Genomic DNA, 20,900 nt, shown 5'->3' with positions numbered 1-20,900 from the left:
GGCTCCGAGCCATCGGCCCAGAGCCTGACGCGGGGCTCGAACTCACGGACCGCGAGATCGTGACCTGGCTGAAGTCGGACGCTTAACCGACTGCGCCACCCAGGCGCCCCTACTCCGGTGTTTAAGGAGGAGTTGGCTTGGGTTATCTGGTATTTTCTTGCCAACTATGGCTCCCCGAAAGATGCAGAAGAGAGGTGATAGGGCTAGGGCCAAGGACCAAGAAAATGAAGCGCCCACACCTATGTACCTTGTGACTGTAATACCCTTAACATGTAGCCCAGTCATATTTGGAAAATGACCCTGCCTTGGGGGTGGTAGTAAGTTTTCTTAGACCAGGAACTTCATCGGGGCAGTTGCCAAGGGGCAAGACTTATGGAGATAAGAGTGCCCCCTAGAGGCCAATAATGTTAGCTTTAATTTTTGATAGTATTCAGAACCACTCTGCAACTCCAGAATACCACCAGTATTCATGAGTATTTAGCGAGAAATTTGGAAACTGTTATAAGTGAGGCTTCACAGCCAGTAAAAATAAAACTAACACTGTAGATTAAAATCACCCAAACACCCCAACAGGTAAAGATGAAGATCACATTAACAGTTCAGGGTGGCCTAACTCTTTAATGACTGGCCAGAACAATCATTTGGGACACAAAAATGCATTGTGATTTATAGGTAAAACATTCTGCCTTCTTCATACACTCTGTCACCCCACACTGCATGTGCTGATGGTCATGGGAGGCCTCTGCTTGGGGAGGGCAGCAACAGAAGGTGCCCTCAGAGAAGAGAAGTGGCTGAGGAGGCTTACCCTCTAGGAGGAAGGAGGGCAAGTGGGTTCTCAGGTTAGGTGTGAACCAGATCTAGGAAGAAGCAATTCAAGAATGAATCCCCATGACAGGTCAGAGCTGGGGCATAGGTTCAACCTGGGCCTTGCCTTCTTGTACCTATGCAAGAAGAAAAAACAAAACAAGAGGTTCAATGTCCTCCCAGGCATGGGAAAAAAAGCACTTTCAGAACAAGTTCCTGGTATGGGGACTGGGGTATGGGTAGCTGGCAGAGGGTAGGAGCAGAGCATAGCCATAGTGTGGCAGCACCAAGTAGTGACTCTGGCCTCTACCAGTGACTGTGGCCTCTACCAGGTGCTCAGCCTGTACTGATGAAGGCAGAATGGCGGGGGTGGGGGGAAACCACCCTGAGCTCTGGGGGCAGAACAGATGCTGGGAGAGGCACCAGGATTACCTATGAGGCCAATGCTTGGGTTCTGCAGGCAGCACTCAGCCAAGGAAAACTGCAGCTGGGAGAACTCTCAGCACCCCTGCCCCATGCAGGGCTTTGATTCTGCACCCTGACCATGCAGGGCCTGGTGGCCTGGGAACTACTGTTCTAATGTGAAAGCAAGTCTGTGGAATCTAGTGGAGATGCTAACAGGCTCTCCCCAGGGCACTTGTAGTAGCATTTCCAAGCAGGTGTGTTCTGGGGCTGGGGCTGGTGGCAGGGGGTGAGGAGCTGGTGGCCAGCTGCCACCAGTGGCTTCCCAGGCCCTGAACCTAAATATTTTGGGAAGGTACCTGGATGACACAGCTTGAGGCCGTAAGAGAATCCCACTCATTATTTCTAAGCAGGCTCCATCCTGCCCGGTTTCCCTGCAGACCCAGGTTTCTAGGCAACGATCACTTTCTGTTTGTATTCTGAATAATAACTTCCAACAAGACATAAAACAGTCATAATATTTGAGAGCTGAAAGGGGGCTTGGAGGTTATTAACCGTCTCATTTTACAGGTAAACTGGCCCAGAGAGCTTAATTACCTTGAGCCTTCTTCATCGCCTCCTTCTGGGTTAGGAAGGGAGCCTTGGAGGCACCAGTTGAGCTATGCTCGGTGGCAGGGTCTGCTCTTTACCTCGGCTTTGGCGGCAGCTGGCTCCTTACTGCCCTTCTGGGACTTCCCTGAACTTAGAATGAGGCCAATTAGTACCTTCTCCCCCTCAACTCTGGGCCTTAGCTGTAATTCCAGGCCATAGGACTAATTAAATGCTTTATGTACATTACCACACTTATTAACTCATGCTTTTCAGAAGTGGTGATCCAGGTTATAAACGTTGGTTCCACGTGTGATGATAAATGATCTGAGGCTTCAATCCTGAAAAGAGGGTGGCTGGAGCTGGAGGGAAAATCCACCAAAGGCTAGAGGCCCCTGGGAAGCCGGAGTGAGGCTACGAGGTGGCTTTGGACCTGAGGTGCCTGGTCTGCTGGGAGTGTCTGGGCATGTCCAACAGGTACCCTAACCAGACACCCTCTCCACAAAGCCCACGGCAGAGTCTTGTCACATCCTGCTGTGTTTGTAAAGAAAGGCCACATTTCATTCCCGCAGTCTATCTCCCTTGACTGATGCTTTTAGATCGAGACCCCCATCTACCCCAGGAGAGACACTGCATAGCTCCCTGCACATCTCTAGATGGTAAAGAAATGACTCTTCGCTGCTTGCTTTACTATGACTCAATCAGAAGTTATTTATTTTCTAAAAGTACAAAAACACATACAAAAGGGGACTCATTCCTGGCTAGAATTCAGAAATGATACCATTGTGACAAACATCCCTGTGGCAAGCTCACAGCGGACAAAGTATTGCTCCCAAACCATTCATAATCCTACTCACCATTGTTACTACTTCTAAATTACACATGGAAAAAGAGTTAAGTTTTATTAAACCAGACTCATAAAAGTAAGGATTGTGCTTCTCCAGGTTGACAAAATATAATTCCAGGAAAATATTCTTATGTCAGTTCCAGGGAACTTTTCTCCCCAAGAGCTGATTGGTCACTTTCTGTGGAAGAAAAGAAAGAGAAGTTAGATACTCTTGCTATCAGAGGCAGACAGCCACCCCAGACATGTTGCTGAGAGACCAGTGAGGTTCTACCCAAATCTCATTTATTTTCCCCAGCTACAGAAACTATGGTAATTATGCAAAAAAAATTTTTCCTGAAGTGTTAAGGAAACATGATGTATATAATCAGTACCTATTATGTCTATATAGATACAGATCATTTATGATCTGGATAGACTCATCCATCCATCAGTTCAAACATACAAGTACAATGAGAGGCCTGGCCTGTGACGTTGACACACTGGCCGGGCCATGCGGTGCCTGGGGCCCCCCTCCTCGAGGGGCCCTGCCCAGCCCAGCTCCAGGTATGCTCCAGAAGCAGTTCTCCAATCCCACATCGGTCTGGCATAAACTCGTCTTTTGGATTCTGACTTTCAGAGTCCTCTGGTGGTGAAGTGAAGGGGTTGGGAAGGAAACGAGAACAGTGAAGGATACAGACCTTCGGGCACGGTAGCTCCCTAGCTTCTCAAGGAATATATTGGTAGCAAGTCCCCCCGCCTCTGAGGGTCTGGGATTTGCATTACCACTGATTCCACTGGGGCCATGGGCAGGAAATGGTGGTGGCTTCCAGGCTCCGACTCCCCAAGTTGTCAACTCTTATGCCACACTTGGACATTTTCCAGTTTATTTTACAAGCTTTAGAGGTATCTGATTTACCAATAAGGGGCACAAAACTACCACTGGGGACTCTAAAATGAAAATTCAACAATACTGATAGATTTGGACATTTCCACCATTAGTCCTAAGTATGGAATTTAGTTTCATTCCAAATGTATGCCTGGAAGGTGCCTCTTTTAGATTTGCCTTTTTAGATTTTTAGATTTGAAATCTAGTCACAGATGCCTTTACCTTCCAAACCTCAGCAGTGGTACAATACATTACAAGCTTAAGGCTACTCCCCAGATGTAGTTAATTCAAACAGGTCAGATGTGTTTCCCTCAATTTCTCTTTCCCCTGATAAATCTGATGGATGCTGCTCAAGGACTAGCTGACCTTCTTGAATAGCTGAGCTCGTAGCCGGTATGACTTATATTCCAATCTTCTCTTCTCTTCTTCTCTCTTTCTCTGCACTTCTGGAAGCTGCTCATAAATCCTTAGGAATGGTGCCAGTGGGAAGATAAAAAGCAGTGAGGTTACCCGACCATGGAGGGACATGATCTCTTCTCCCCCATCTCCCTAAGTTCTGCTGCTTTCAGGGCATTCGGCCTTGTAGGCCTGCTTCCTGTTAGACACCTGGACACGAAGAACCCTAGCTAGGGGTGTTCATGATCTGGGAGGGGAAAAGATGAATAAAAACATTAAGACATCCTGCTTATAGGGACTACGTGGAAGGGAATACTGGTGCAAACAGGCTACATGTGGAGCAGTGGGTAACACAGCTAGCGGTGACTGCTAGCCAGCTTTCTAGTTGGATGAGTGGCTGGCCCAAGCAAATGTGGGAGTGGAGAATGGGGAGGTCTGTTTTGGATGTGGTGGAGATGATCACTAACTGCAAACACAGTAGTGGAGGGCAGGAATGAGACCAAAGAGGAACAAACGTACATTTTTAAAAGTCACTGTTGATGAAAACCACAATGTGGTATCACCTCACACCTGTTAGAATAGTTATTATATTAAAAAAAAAAACAACAAAACCAACAACAAGAGATAACACATGTTGGTGAGGATGCAGAGAAAAGGGAACCCTTGTGCACTGCTGGTGGGAATGTAAATTGGTACAGCCAGTATGGGAAACAGTATGGTGGTTCCTTAAACAATTAAAAATACGGGGCGCCTGGGTGGCGCAGTCGGTTAAGCGTCCGACTTCAGCCAGGTCACGATCTCGCGGTCTGTGAGTTCGAGCCCCGCGTCAGGCTCTGGGCTGATGGCTCGGAGCCTGGAGCCTGTTTCCGATTCTGTGTCTCCCTCTCTCTCTGCCCCTCCCCCGTTCATGCTCTGTCTCTCTCTGTCCCAAAAATAAATAAAAAACGTTGAAAAAAAAAATATTAAAAAAAAAAAAACAATTAAAAATACAACGACCATAAGCAACCTAAGTGTCCATCAACAGATGAATGGATAAAGAAAATGTAATATATTATTATATTATTCAGTCATAAAAAAGAAGGAAATTTTTCCATCTGCAACATAGATGGACCTTGAGGACATTATGTTAAGTGAAATAAGTCAGAGAAAGACAAAACTGTATGATCTCATTTAACATGTGGAATCTAAAAACATCAAACTCATTGAAATAGAGACTAGGATGATGGTTGCCAGGGGCTGGGGGCCAGGGAATGAGGAGATGTTAGTTAAAGGGTAAAAACTTCCAGTTATAAGAGGAATAAGTTCTGGGGATCTAAGGTACAGCAGGGGGGCTCTAGTCAGCAACACTGTATTGGATACTTCAACGCTGCTCTGAGAGAAGACCTTTAATGTTCTCACCAGAACAATAAGAACACTGCCACCACCACCACCACCAAAATAGAAATAATATGAGGTGGAGGATGTGTTAACCAACCTTAGCGTAGTGAACATACTGCCGTATATACATGTGTCAAATCATCACATTATATACCTTAAACTTATACAATGCTATATGTCAGTTAAATCCATGGCATTCTCATGATCAGTATAAGCACATCTCTGATTAACTAATTGCTAATGCATGCAGTGGCCCAAAATTCAACAAGTATAAAAAGGCAAAAAAGTTAGTCTTTGTCTTACCTCTGTACTCCAGTGACTCAGCTTTTTCCTAAAGGCAACTGCTGTTACCAGTTTTTTTGAGTATCCTTCCAGAGATATTCTATGCATATAAAAGTATATGCATCTATACAGACACTAATACTTTTTAAACACTGCAAATGGGAGCAGTGTACACATGCTTCTGAAACTTGACTTAAAAAAATTTTTTTTAATGTTTATTTATTTTTGAGAGAAAAAGAGAGAGAGAGAGACAGACAGACAGACAAAGCATGAGCAGGGGAGGGGCAGAGAGAGAGGAAGACAGAATCTGAAGCAGGCTCCAGGCTCTGAGCTGTCAACACAGAGACTGATGCGGGGCTCAAACTCACCAACTGTGAGATCATGACCTGAGCTGAAGTCAGACGCTTAACCAACTGAGCCACCCAGGTGCCCCTGAAACTTGACTTTTTTTTAAGCTTAACTTAATATATCTTGGAGAGTTTTCCATCATTTCTCACTGTATTGCATAAATTCCTAGAGATGGGATTTCATGGATAAAGGGTAATGCCCCAAATAAATATTTTATTTCAAATATTCATATCTTAGATTTTAGATATCTTTATTTATATTTAGGTTTCTATCAAGGACAAGCCTGATTAAGGCATGCAAATTAGTGGGGATTCTTTGTATCTTTTGTATCTGACTCATCCATACCAATCTGCCATTTTTCTTTCCTTTTTTAGTGCCACTGGTGAGAAACTACTTTCACAACTAATTTTCTTTCTTTTTTTTTTTGTTTTTGAGGAGAGGAAGAGTGTACATGCACATGCGAGTGGCGAAGGGGCAGAGGGAGAGGCAGAGAGAAAGAGAATCTTAAGCAAGCTCCACACTCAGTGTAGAGACTGACTTGGGGCTCGATCTCACGACCACGAGATCATGACCTGAGCCAGAATCAAAAGCTGGACACTTAACTGCCTGAGCCTCCCAGGTGCCCCTCGTAATGTTTGAGCATAATGCCCTTATTCTGGGGGCAAGCCACAGCTCCTGATCATTTGGCCGGATTTGTACTTTTATATAATTACTCTTATTCTTTTGGCCTTACCGTTTAGACCTCTGAATCATTTCCTTCTTTCCAATAGGCCTGTTCTTTTGGGCATCCAGGAAGCCTAAGCAAGAGAAGAAGGGGTTTTCAGTGGGTAGTGTCTTAATAAGGAAGAGTGTGTTGCTCAAGAACTGGGAGAAGTTGCTGCTAGGACTCTGTGCCTCTACCTTGAGCTTGACAGCAATGGGTGGGGAGCAAGGGCCAAGGCCAAGGCCAGGGTTAGACTACAGGGACTGTGACAGCAGCCAGAGGCTCCTGAAGACACAACACTGTGGCACAGACTAGACACTGGCTGGTTTATAGGTAAGGCTGTGATGAAAGCATTAGATAGCACTTTGTAGTTTTCCCAGCTTTCATGTATTATATTCCTGAGGTCTTACACCTAGCAGAATTGTCAGAGCACACAGTTGGGAGCCAGCCCATTTGGGTTCAAATCCCAGTATCAGGTATATCATCTTGGGCAAGGGACTTAGGCTCTCTTTGTCTGTTTTCTCATCTGTAAAATAGGGATATTAATAGCATGTACCTCAGAGAGGTGTTATAACCTTAAAGAAGAACAGTGCCTGGGCAAAACACATAAAGTTTACATGGCATCATCATCACCACCACCACCACTACCCCGCTACGAGGCAGGCAATCCTGGAATCAGCGCCATCGCTGAAGAAACCAACATTATACTTTTGGAACTAACTTGCTCCCAGAAACACAGCTGGCTTACAAAAACCCCATTCTCATGGCACTCTTTGGTTTCCAAGCTGCAGTGGCAGGGCAAGAGTACCTGGGTTTCTCTGGATCACGAGAGTGCTGACAGCTAAACCGGGCAGGTTCTGCTACCTAAGGAGAGTTGAGTCTCAGCAAACAAAAAGTCCATTTCTGTCCCTGTAACTGGGCTGGCCTTGAGCCGTGTTCCCTGGCGTCAAGTGGACTTTACCCTCTCCAGCCAGTAACAGGAAAGTGAACAGGCAGAGTGTACCTCTCTTCAGGAGCCGGCGTGTTGGGTCCTGGCAGCCTTGCCATTCTCTGACAGTGTTGAACAGTGCCTCCCGCTCACTCTGTAACATGTTCTGTAGTTTCCTCTCCTGCACTATTAACTTCAGACGCTTTATTCTCTCCCCAGAGCGGGAGATGAAGTCGGGTCTGTGAAGCTGAAGAGATTCCTGAGGAGGAGAAAAGGCCCCCGAACCTCACATTAATGATGCAGTTTGTTCTCTAAGGGCCTAGAAAACAGTACCTGCCCAACAGTGGTTTGAAGAGCCTGTTTCTAAAGTGCAGAAAATATCTAGAGTTGAAGAATAATCTAACAACTTTCTGCAGGGGAGAGCTCCAGTAGGTAAATCAGAGGGATCAAAGGATGCCTTTGGAATAAACCAAGAACTAAGACTGTGGCAATTATAACTCTTCCAAATGTTGACGGGCTAGAGCCCGGCCCATTGTGCTATTTTAAATTTTCCCTTCAAACAAATATATTATTAAGTAACATTTCGTTCAGCTCCCAAGGTACATATAAAGAAGGGACTTCCTGCCTTTTAAATCCTGTGCTAAGCAGGAATGGGAGTTATGTAAATGGAGGAACAAACATCAGGCCTCCAGAGCGCTCCACATGCAGATGTCTATGAGCCCAGTGGGCAGCATCACAGCCCCCTCCCTTCTATTGCCTCGTCCCAGGTTCAGAGGGCAATGCACAGTTTAGAATGGTTAACAGTAAGTCAGCCTTTGTTTAATGATGACAGTGGGAACAGATGAAATTCTAGAAGTGCCAGAAATGAGGGTTAGGAGACTTTTCTTCAGAAGGCCAAATCACACATTTAACTTCTTTGTATCTCCCCTCCAGCACCCGCCCCCCCCAAATCCCCACCTTAAACATGGCTAAAATGAACTCAGTGTCGCTGCACCTGTAGGGTTGCTTTCACAAATGGCCTTGGGGGATCTCTGCCTGGGCCTGCTAGTGACCCGTGGCTGTCCATGTGCTGTCCCTGCCAGTTCTGTTCCCGCAGTGGCTCTCTCCACGGTTTGGTGTTGGTTATTGGTGCAAACCAGCAGATACCAGGGCCATAAAGTTTGGGCAGGTTTTCCTTCTTAGGACCACACTTCACATTTTCCACAGGAACAAACCATGAAACTCCTATGGGAAATATTTTTAAGAAAGAAAAAAGATTTTTCGTTCTTCTCACCAAAGACATGTGCATAGCATAGGCTCTCAGGGGACTCAGCCGTCAGAGACCACCGCGATGCCCTGGAGTTTGCATAACTACAGGTATGACTGTAATTATAGTGCTAGATACTTTGAAAATTTGCCAAGGTGGTGCTGGGGGTGTGGGGAGATGGGGTCAACACAGAGTCATTAGAAATAAAGAATCTTAGCATCGCAAGAGACTTGAAATTCACTAGTTCTTCTGCTACAACACTGGAATTAAAAACTGACCTTCACTGCAACTCTGCTTGTTCTTCCTTAACTTTTTATCCCCAAGATAACTGGTGAGACGACTTTTCTCTTCTATTTTTTCTTCTGACCAAGAAGTCACATCGCTGTACTCTTCTACTCTAGCCTCGCTAGAGCTTGGAGTTGGGAAAGTCATCCCAACATCTCGAGTGTGTTTTTTGACACCATTCACGATCTCCAAGTTACCTGAGGGGAAAGATCCACAGATATCCTGGGAGCAGCCTTGAGACTTAGTTGGCATGTGTATTCAATTCAGTAAACAAATACTTTTTAAGTCTTCAAAAATGCAAGCTACTGCCTCCTCTGGGTGGTGTAGAGGGGTGTGAGGGACAGAGACAGACAGGAGGGGAGGGAGGGAAAGTGGAAGAAGAAAGGAAGGTTTTTATTTCTTAGTCAGTTTAGATATTAGAGGGAAAAAAATCACTCACATGGATTCAATGGGTAAAGGATTTTAGTTCTGATCCAAAGTGAGAAAGACACTAAATGCTTATAGTCCTCCTGGCAGTCACCCAGGTAAGAAAGAGGTTGACAGATACAAAGACAAGACTGGAGGGGGAAAAAAATCAAGGGAGTTTACTTCTCTTATATAAAATCAAAAGATATAGAAAAACATAAGTGAAAAGCCTCCTTCCCACTCCTGTTCTCCATTCATTCAATTTGCAACCCCCTGGTTCCAGAGAATTTTTTGCACACATTCAAGCAATTTTCTTCCTTTATTTTTAAAGCACTTTGTGTTTTCTTTTTAATTATCTCTGTTGGAGATCTTGCCATATTAGCAGAGAGAGAGTTTCCTCATCCTATGTCTTGTTATATGGATGTATGATAATTTATTTAAACATTTGGCTATTGATGGACATCTAAGTCAATTTAAATTTTCTGTTATAATAAACAATACTTCAATGATTAATTCTGTCCACTTGTCATTTTGCACATATGCACAATATATCTATAGGCTAAATTCCAAAAGTAAAAGTGCTAGATCAAAGTAATTTGAATAGAAACTGCCAAATTGCCTCATGGGGGTTGTACTCCCAACTTACATGTATGAGTACCTATTCCTTTACACTTGTGCCCAGAAACTTACTACCAAACTTAGATTTTTGCCAGTCTGATAGGTGGCAAATGGCATTTGAGTATAGTTTTAATCTTCACTTATTTTATTGTGAGGTTGAGTATCTTAATATATGTTTAAGGTCTACTTGTATTTCAATGGAAATGTTTAAATTCAAGTAATTTACCTGCTTGTACACCCTTGTTTAACATATGTACATTTTGCTTGTTGCAAAGGGTGGGGCTTGAGCTCCAGAAACTACTGGTAGAAGATGAAATAGAATCAGAAGAAATCACATGGTTTGCCACCTGGAAAAACAAAAGAGACCCTGTTAGCATTACCTGCAGTCAATGGCATAGTCACCTACAGGATAAAGAACACATACAAGCTACCAAGAGCCCTTTCTAATTCAGTTCTACTTGTTGGGATAAAGTTGCTCTCCAGAAAGCTTGTGACAATGTGAACATGTTACCATATAATTTATGATAGGGAGGTGAATGCTGCTATGGTTGGATAAGGGCCTGAGCTGTCTTAACAAGGTAAGCCATAAAGAGTGGGTATGTTCAGGAAATACGAATCAAAACCACAACGAGATACCACCTTACACCTGTCAGAATGGCTAACATTAACAACTCAGGCAACAACAGATACTGGTGAAGATGCGGAGAAAGAGGATCTCTTTTGCCCTGCTGGTGGGAATGCAAACTGGAGCAGTCACTTTGGAAAACAGTATGGACGTTCCTCAAAAAATTAAAAATGCAACTACCCTACAACCCAGAAATTGCACCACTAGGTATTTATCCAAGGGATACAGGTGTGCTGTTTTGAAGGGGCACACGCACCCCAGTGTTTATAGCAGCGCTATCGACAATAGCCAAAGTATGGAAAGAGCCCAAATGTCCATCGATGGATGAATGGATAAAGAAGAAGTGGTGTATACACACACACACACACACACACACACACACACACACACACACACATATATACACATACATACACACACACACATATAGACAATGGAGTATTAGTCAGCAATCAAAAAGAATGAAATCTTGCCATTTGCAACTATGTGGCTGGAACTAGAGGGTATTATGTTAAGTGAAATCAGCCAGTCAGGGAAAGACAAATATCATTTGACTTCACTCATATGAGGGCTTTAAGACACAGATATATGAACATAAGGGAAGGGAAGCAAAAATAATATAAAAACAGGGAAGCGGATAAAACATAAGAGACTTAAATGTGGAGAACAAACAGGGTTACTGGTGGGGTTGTGGGAGGAGGGATGGGCTAAATGGGCAAGGGGCATTAAGAAATCTACTCCTGAAATCATTGTTGCACTATATGGTAACTAATTTGGATGTGAATTGAAAAAATAAAATTAAAAAAAAAAAAGAGTGGATATGTTCACAAGACTTGAAGAAACTCCAAAGAGGATGCTAGCCAAAGATTAGCCTGGTGGGTTTTCAGAATGAAATTCTAACTTGACACGTGCAAAACAATTTTGATGAGAGATAAAGAGGGCCAGGAATGACTAAAGAGGTGCTGTCCAGTAAGATCAGACTCAGATACTTATACATGGGTAAATATACAAAGAGCTGAAAGGCCCCATGAGAAGTCCTGAATAACTGGAGTATTGCAAAAATTATTAAAGAGCCCAAAAGGCTTTTAAGTTAGGTTCAGAGCAAATAGAGCAAAGAAGGGTAACTTCATGGATTAAAGTGGATGGTGGAATGCTACTGAATGACAAAAAGATTATCAAAATGTAGTATAAAACAGTATTTCTTAAGCTTGCTCGTCACAACAATCTCCTGGAGGATGGGTCCAAACTCAGAACAATGAATTGGAGTCTCGAGGGGAGGGGTCTGGGCATCTATATTTTGAATAAATGCCAGATGCTTGTCTACTTAAGCAATTTTGGTAAAGGTGAATTGACAGCCAACTCAGGAAAGGAAACAGGGTGTCTACTCCTCTGAACTAAATAAACTATATCCCAGGGCCTTCAGGAGACTTGAAACAGTTTCTTTCAGAAACTTGATACAGAGCACGTTAAGTTAAATGACCCGGGACAGGAAATGTTTTGATTTTCAAAAAGATAAGCATTGCAAACTGGTGGGTTTAAGAATGATGACATATAAAGTGCTAGAATGGATCACCAATCTAATCATTTACAAGCATTTAGAGGTCAAAGAAGAGATAAGCACATTTCAGGCAGTGCTCAAGAGCAGGAAGAACAAGCCTTGCCAGATTAGCCTGGTTTTTCTAGTAGACATGGTCACTGACGGGTAGACCAAAAGAATGTGTGGTCAAGGACAGCTAGAGTTGATTAAAATGACGAGACTTCTCCTGACATCTTTGAGGGCAAGATGGAGTTATGGGGGTTAAATGATAAAATAAGTTGGTAGAACCACAGGTGGTTGAAGCATTCTTACCCAAATATTATGAAAACAGAGAGAGGCCTTTATTAATGAGTGGTATGTCTTGCATTCAACAGCAAATATTTACTAAGCACCTATTGTGTCCAGTTACTTGATTTGCTCTGGCTATTCCTTCTTAACATTTTATATATCAGTGTCTTAGAGATATGGGAAGCAGGAGATTTCTTGTACAATGCATATCTGGGAGGGCCTAAATGACTGTCAAGATCCAAAATAATAAACAGGAATGATGGGCCAAATCCAACAAGGGATCATTGTAAAGCCCTATACATCAGGCAGGAGGAATGGCAGCAACTTTGATACAGTAGGAAAAGCTGTGCATCTGAAGTCCAAAGGCCTAAGCCAGTCTCAGATCTTCCCTTTATTAGCTGTCTCTACTTGCATAATCACTGCACTCTCTGTGCCAGTTTACCCAGCTCAAAAAGGGAGCACTTGCATTTCTGAAATTACAGAAGTGTTAGAAAGAACAAATGATTTAGAATATAAGTTGTAAAAAAAATATAAAAGTCATATAAAACTGAGACTATTGTGATGTTAAAAAAAACCAAAACGTATGAATATGTGGTGAGGAAGGTATGACTGACTGGCAATATACTACACCTTCTCTGCAGCTGTAGGAGGTACTGAAATGGACTGACTTTCAGGAAAGATTAAGTATAAAAAGCAAAGTATGCTGCCAGGTCTGTGGGGAAAAAAAAAAAAAAAAAGGTCAAAAACATATGCAGGTATTTGCTTTCTTATTGATAAAATACCCATGAAAGAAAAGAACCTAGATTGGAAAGGAAGAAGTACAACTGTTTTTATTTGCAAATGACATGATTCTGTCCAAATAAAATACCAAGGAATCCATAAAGAAGTATTAGAACTAATAAGTTTAGCCAGATTATAGATGTAAGACAAGATAAAAAATCAATTGTATTTCTATATTCTAGCAATAAGCAATCTGAAAATAAAAATTAAGGAAACAACCCCATTCACAACAACATCAAAAAGAACGAAATATTTAGGAATAAATTTAACAACAGAAGTGCAAGGCTTACATGCTGAAAACACTGGCGGAAGAAATTAAAGATCTAAATAAATAGACATTCCATATATGTAATTTAAAAATGGGCTAAAGACTTGAATAGATATTTCACCAAAGAAGACAGAGAAGTATACTTTTCATCAGTATATGAAAAGATGTTCAACATCATCAGTCATAAGGAAAATACAAATTAAAATCATAATAAGATACACTTCACACCCACTACTATGGCTATAATAAAAAAGATGGCTAATACTAAGTGTAGACAAGGAAGTGGAAAGATAAGAAACTTTATATACTGCAGGTGGGAATGTAAAAACATACAGCCACTTTGGAAAACACTTTGGCATTTTCTTAAACATAAACTTCACACATGACCTGGTAATTCTAATTTTCTAATTCCAAAAGAAAACATATGTCCATACAATAACTTTTACACAAACATTCATAGCAGCATTATTCTTATCCAAAATAAGAAACAATCCAAGTGTCCAACTGGGAACTGGGTAAACAAAATGTGTTATATCCATACAATGGAATACTAATCAGCAATAAAAAGGAACTACTGATACATGCTACAACATGAATGAACCTTGAAAACATCGTGCTAAGCCAAAGAAGGCAGATGCAAAAGACTACATATTATATGATTCTATTTACATGAAATGTCCAGAAAAGGCAGAAGGCATATTAGAGGTTGTCTGGGGCTGGGAATGTGGATTGATAACAAGCAGGTACAAAGGACCTTTTTGGAGTGACAGAAATGTTCTAAAACTGGGTTATGGTGATGACTACACAATTCTGTAACTTCACTAAAAATAACCGTACACTTAAAATGGATGAATTCTATGGTATGTAAATTATACTTCAACCAAGCTGTTTTATTTTTATTTTATTTGAAAAAAAAATTTTTTAATGTTTCTTCATTTTTGAGAGAGCGAGAGAGCGAGCGAGCGAGCACGAGCAGGGATGGGCACAGAATCTGAAGCAGACTAGGCTCTGAGCTCTCAGCACAGAGCCCTATGTGGGACTTGAACTCACAATCCGTGAGATCATGACCTGAGCCGAAGTTGGATGCTTAACCTTCTGAGCCATGCAGGTTCAACTAAGCTGCTTAAAAAAAAAATCTCTGTGAAGATACGCAAGAACTAGTAACACTGAGTAGCTCTGGAAAGGAGAGCTAGGTGTCCAAGGAACAGGAGTGGGAAGGACACTATCAAATACTCTTTTATACATTTAAAATTTTGTATCATGTGATTGTATTATCAGTTTAAAAAGTGAAAATAAAACAAAAATAGTGAAAATAAAACCGAGAAGAGTGTGGCAATAGAAGTTTCATGGCTCTGGTGAGCTCAACAGAAGTAAAACATATGTTAGGACATAGAAATGTTCTAGCCACAGAAAGGAAGGTGGTAAATCTGCTCTGTCAACATGCTCTCACCATCTGAAGCACAACACGCTTAGTTCAAAGAGACATGTTTAAAAACAAGATATCAGCAAACTTAGTAGACCCAGGAAAGCTGACAATTTATAGGAAGTGAGGTGGGGTAAGGAAGCATGACCTGTGAAAAATGGTTCAGAGTGAAGACCTGAGAGAAAACACTTTTGGGAAGGAAGCAGGAACCTGAGAGGAAGAAAATTAGACCTATTTTCTGTGCCTTCTGAAAACAGAGCCAGGGAGTGCAATGATCGCAGGTTTTGGGTCTCTAGAAGTTAAGACCTTCAATAATAGAGTCTCATACACATGGACAAGCTGCTCATGCGCAGTCAGGGAGCGGTGGAGCTGTCTGCAAGCAGAGGCTGGAGTGCCCTATGGTGCAAATGCAGCAGAAATGACGGTCCCTTCAAGCCCCAGTCTCTTCAACATCCATAGTATACAACCAGTCATGGTATGCACCAATGGGTGTAAAAAACACATCTACATCGGGTTCAATGGCGAGCCTTGGTGTGTGTGTGTTTCTAGTTCAAATCTCTTTCATGATAATTCCTATATCATTCCCTATAAAAAGTAAAATATTTAAAAATAGAAAATAGTCTAAAAAATATTCCCTCTCAACAAAACAGATTTAGTTAGACCTCTAGGATGGTGAAAATCAAAAGGACAGAAAAAGGCAAGTGTTTTCAAGGATGTGGAGAAATTGGAACCCTCATACACTGCTGGTGGGAACGCAAAATGGTGACAATACTTTAGGTAACACCCTGGCAGTTCCTCAAATGGTTAAATGTGGAGTTACCATATGCTCCAGCATATATCCGCTCCCAGGCACATGCCCAAAAGAAATGAGAACATACGTCCACACAAAAACTTGTACATGAATGTTCACAGCAGCCTTGTTAATAATACCCCCCAAAATAGAAGAAAGCCAAGTATTTTTTTACTAAGTGGATGAATAAAACATGTAATGGAATATTCATACAATGGAATATTATTTGGCAATAAAAAGTAATGAATACACTGCTACAATGTAGATGAACCTTAAAAACATTAAGCGAAAGAAACCAGTCACAAAATACATACACATACAATACATACAAGCCAGTCATACATACAATACATACACGTGTTGTATGATTCTATTATATGCAATGTCCAGAATAATCTAGAGAAAGTAGATTAGTAACCACAGCCAGGGGCTGGGGCAGGGGTAAGAGGTTGGGAGAAATGCAGGGTGACTTTGCTAATGAGTACAGGGTGTTTTTAGAGGGTGTTGAAAATGTTTTAATATTAGATTGGGATGATGGTTGCACAACTCCATGAATAATACTAAAACCCACTAAACTGTACACTTTACATAAGTGAATTTTATGGTATGTGAAAAATCTCAAAAAAAGCTGTAAAATGTTTATTCACTATGCAAACTGAAATAATGTAGATTATGAAGCCTTACTTGGAGGAAAAAGCTTCTCATATTTTATGGTCCCACATCTTGTTACTAAAGCAGTGATACAAGAGCAATGAAAGGGGAGCAACAGTGTCATTATCATACAACAAAGCATGAACAAACCCAACAAAAATGTGGGCACTGGATGTTGTAGGCATGATGTAGCACTACACACGCTAGGGCGAGGGCCAGTGCAAACCGTCAGAATCATGCAATCATGCCATGTTGACTTCCACACTGAGTCACAACAATCATCTCATGCACAGGTCTCACTGTGTCTCACAATCTGTGATGACCTACCAAGGGACTGAACATCATTTATGCTGAATTCATTTACAGATGCTGTTGGTAAACCACAACAGTTATTCTCCTTAGTCCACGGGAGAGTCTCAGGCATCTCCTCAGATGATTCTGTCATCCCTCAGTGCCTGCGTGTGAATCAGCCCACTCAGTCCTCCACAGTGAGGCTTACAATGAAAAGATTTAAGTGACTACAAATCAACTGACATTATCAACCACCATGGTTTATGCTTTCTGTCGCAGAGTCTCAGAAGGAGATACATGCTGTCTGGCTGCCTGCTTCTGTTTTACTTTCTATTATTATGATAGCAAACTCACCTGCTGATGTCTTATTCCACAACAGGAACTGCTACCATCTCAGAGATGTGTCAGGCTTTTTGTAATACTTTTTAGTTTAATTAAAATCTAGGTGGGATTCGTTCCCACATTTATTGATCAGAGACATCTTCAGATAGACCGTCTTCAAAAAAGCTTTTCAATTAAAAATTGACCATTTTTTTAGAGGGGGGAGAGGCAGAGGGAGAGCAAGAGAATCATGGCTTGACCCCATGACTGTGAGATCACCACCTAGGCTGAAATCGAGTCAGACGCTTAACCCAACTGAACCACCCAGGCACCCACCAAAATTACTTTTTTTAGGTGGAAATTGAGCTTGGCAAAACATATCCAATATTGGAGGAAGGCCATGTCTTCTTTCATGACCCTATATGGCTATTCTTCATATAGGCAATTTGTTCCTGTTGACATTCTGCCCGTCAGATGACTGCTAGGAGACGTTTTTCTTTCAGAGGAATGGGTTTATGCTAGTTAATTTATAACCACTGAAGTTTAGAACCAGAGGTACACACTGATAAGACAGAGTCAAAGTCAGAACTACAGTCTATGGTACCAAAGGACAGTCTCTTCTTGTGAAGTGTTTTTTAGATATATGCAGATCAAACTGTCAACTGTTGTTTCACTAATAAAATTTACCAACCAGGATAGGGTGACACAATCACAAAGTGTCTGTGTAAAACACAACATTTTGATATGGATTTAATTTCTAGAGACAAGATTCAAGTGTACAAAAACAGGAATTCAGGTGGTAACTGTCTGTTAGTCACCTTTAGAGAATCAGAACAGGTCATTTATTTCTGCAAGTCTGGCAGATGGTAACTATGAAAAATCCTCCTTAGAAAATTAAAAAGGCACTGTGCCTGGCTAATAGATCCCCAGAAAGTTTTTTTTTGGTACATGAGTGAGTAAAGATTGCAGAGCCAGAATGATTCTGCATTATGCCCAAATTCAAAAAATGGCCATGAGACTTGATGGTTAAAATATAATGGAAGTACCGTCATTAGCACTGAGGTCAAGAAACTCTAACAGCATAGTAAAGTTCCCCAGATAATGGCAAGACTTGGGCTAGAAAGAAAGAAAACAAACAGATCTAAAGTCCTCAATTAATGTAGGGGAAAACCTAGAAGGTTAACAAATGATTATGAAAGTCTTGTGCAGGGCCGTAGAGCAAGAGGACAGGGGTCCCAAAGAATTTTCTATTAGGTTTGAAAACTTACAGTCTGGAAGTGGCCCCCTTTTTCTTCTCTGCATTCTCTCAAGTATCTTTCCTCTTGGATTTAATACTCATGAGGATTATGATCACCTTTACATAAATGATTCTAAAATCTTTATTTCACTCATGACATACTCATGAGGTCAGATATATCTATATTTTTTATTTTCACTTGGATGTTCTGATCTAACTTCAAGTTTAATAAATGAAATTCCTTCATATTTTGATCAGAATTAGTTTCCTTTTCAGAGCTCTCCATTTTGATAGAGTGTTCACATATTATTTCAGTTGTTCTGGGTAAAAATTTCAGAAGAAACATGGCTATTAATTACCAAGTCCAACTGATTAGAGTCCAGCTTAACAAAAGAATATTAGATTTTTATAATAAATTGTGACTATCACTTACTTATTTAAAAATATCTGACAATTGGCTAAACATCTGGAAATAAAATTATACTCACAGAATAAATTCCATGTAGATTAAAGATTTAAATGCATTAAAAAATATTTAAAAAAACCAGAAGAATTATTTTTTTTAAATAATCTTGAGGTTGGGAAGATCTTTCATAGAATGGAACAAAGAAATAAGTTGAATACATAATACTATTACAATATTAATAAAATATAATCTTGAGAATAGGAAAAAAATCTTCGAAGAAAAATGGACAAGGGATATAAAAAAGTAACCCTCAAAATAAGAAATGTAAATGGCAATCCCTGAAACCTAATGTTAAAAAAATGCATTTTAAAGCAATGAGTTTTTCCACACATCAGATTAGCAAATATTAAAAAGACTGATACTACCCGTAGTTGGCAAGAGAGTGAAGAGACACATATGCTTATACTTTTTGGTGGGAACATATATTGTGACAAATTTCTAGAGGGCATGCAGAGGGCTTTAGATTACAGAGAGTCTTCATGGGGCTCTATCTCACGAACCATGAGATCATGACCTGAGCCAAATCTTAATTGACTGAGCCACCCAGGCTTCCTGATTTAAAACTTCTTGATCAATTTTCTTAATTTATAGTCTCCTAGAAAATCATCCATCTAAATTTAGATATATATCAGCCTAAAGTTACATACAGTAGTCTTTTTGAAGGAAACCACTTCAGTCTGTGGTTACACCCTTCCATCTTGCTTATGTTTTCCATGGCCAGGATAACCAGAGATTTGGTCTACTGGTTTTTTCCAAAGAATCAGATCTTGGTTATATTGATCAGTTTTGGGGATTGACATTAATTTATATATTTTCTCTTTTTTTGTTCTCATTTTTATATTTATTTTATTATTATTATTTTTAAATGTTTTATTTATTTTTAAGACAGAGAGAGACAGAGCATGAGCAGAGGAGGAGGCAGAGAGAGAGAGGGAGACACAGAATCCAAAGCAGGCTCCAGGCTCCAAGCTGTCAACACAGAGCCAGGCGTGGGGCCTGAACCCATGAATTGCGAGATCATGACCTGAGCTGAAGTCAGACACTTAACCAACTGAGCCACCCAGGCGCCCCTATTTTATTATTTTTTAAAGTTTATTTGAGAGAGAGAGAGAGAGAGAGAGTGCAAGTGGGGAGGGACAGAGAGAGAGGGAGAGAGAGAGTCCTAAGCAGGCTCTGCGCTGCCAGCACAGAGCCAAACATGGAGCCCAAATCCACAAACTGCAAGATAATGACCTGAGCCAAAACCAAGAGTCAGATGCTTAACTGACTGAGCCATCCAGGCACCCCATATTTATTATAATTATTAAAACTTTTTCAAAATTTTCATTTACTTACATATTTTTATTTAGATTTTTTGTTTGTTTCAAGTTTTTATTTAAATTCCAGTTAGTTAACATACAGCATAATATTAATTTCAGGAGAATTTAGGGATTCATCATTGACATATAACATCCAGTGCTCATCACAAGTGCCCTCCTTAAAATATATTTCCCACTTTATTAATTACTTCTTGAATTCCTTGTTTGTCTTCTTCCATACTAGAAGACTTATTTCAATTATTTCCTAATTGAACTTGTTTAGAATGTTTTAAAATTATCTATTTAATGAAAAAAATATATAGTTGTTAAATTCCAACTTTATTACCTTGTGGTTAGAAAATATAAGCATAGTTATTAGTCTTCTACTTTGGGGCTTTATCAACATTTTGCCTAAGTAAAATTAATTTTTGGAAATATTCCATGGGCATTTGGAACAAGTGTGGAGGCTGTGTTTTGGGAATGAAGTTTTATATAGATATTCTAAATCACACTTGTTAATATTGCTAGTAAAATCTTTCATATCTTTTTTTATCTGTTACATGTCAATAGCTGAAAAAATCAATTAAAGTATCCCACTTTTGTACTTGTCACATTCTATCTTATAACTGCATCTGGCTGAATGAACAAATGTATTCTGGTTGAAAGTACGGCAGTAATTCTGGAAGTCTCTAAAAGACTCTCTCCTCCTTTGACATTTATAGAGGGGATAGGGTAGATTCTCAAGACAAGTAACATTTAATTAAAAATGGGGGGGAAAGATCCTTGGTATAGAAATTTATATATATACTTTTTATTAAATTTTTTTAACGT

The 20,900-nt window shown here is 40.7% G+C and overlaps 1 protein-coding gene across 13 annotated transcripts in view; it reads right to left on the bottom strand.

The window, feature by feature from the left end:
* Positions 1–2,480: 2,480 nt before the first annotated feature.
* Positions 2,481–20,900, bottom strand: part of ALMS1 (ALMS1 centrosome and basal body associated protein) — a 230,530-nt gene continuing 212,110 nt past the window's right edge. For 11 of the 13 annotated variants that reach the window (XM_042932701.1, XM_042932703.1, XM_042932704.1 and 8 more), the window contains 8 exons: positions 10,321–10,441; positions 9,065–9,268; positions 8,535–8,764; positions 7,616–7,799; positions 6,643–6,706; positions 3,873–3,972; positions 3,105–3,263; positions 2,481–2,819 (listed from right to left, as the gene is read on the bottom strand). In XM_042932701.1, the coding sequence (XP_042788635.1) occupies positions 2,775–2,819; positions 3,105–3,263; positions 3,873–3,972; positions 6,643–6,706; positions 7,616–7,799; positions 8,535–8,764; positions 9,065–9,268; positions 10,321–10,441 (1,107 nt within the window). In that variant the 3' untranslated portion in view covers positions 2,481–2,774. The remainder of the gene's footprint in view (positions 2,820–3,104; positions 3,264–3,872; positions 3,973–6,642; positions 6,707–7,615; positions 7,800–8,534; positions 8,765–9,064; positions 9,269–10,320; positions 10,442–20,900) is intronic. The other 2 variants (XM_042932705.1, XM_042932706.1) reach the window with 1 other exon arrangement.

Source organism: Panthera leo, chromosome A3, assembly GCF_018350215.1.
Source record: "Panthera leo isolate Ple1 chromosome A3, P.leo_Ple1_pat1.1, whole genome shotgun sequence".
NCBI lineage: Eukaryota > Metazoa > Chordata > Mammalia > Carnivora > Felidae > Panthera > Panthera leo.
This window is presented reverse-complemented; position numbering and strand designations above follow the sequence as displayed.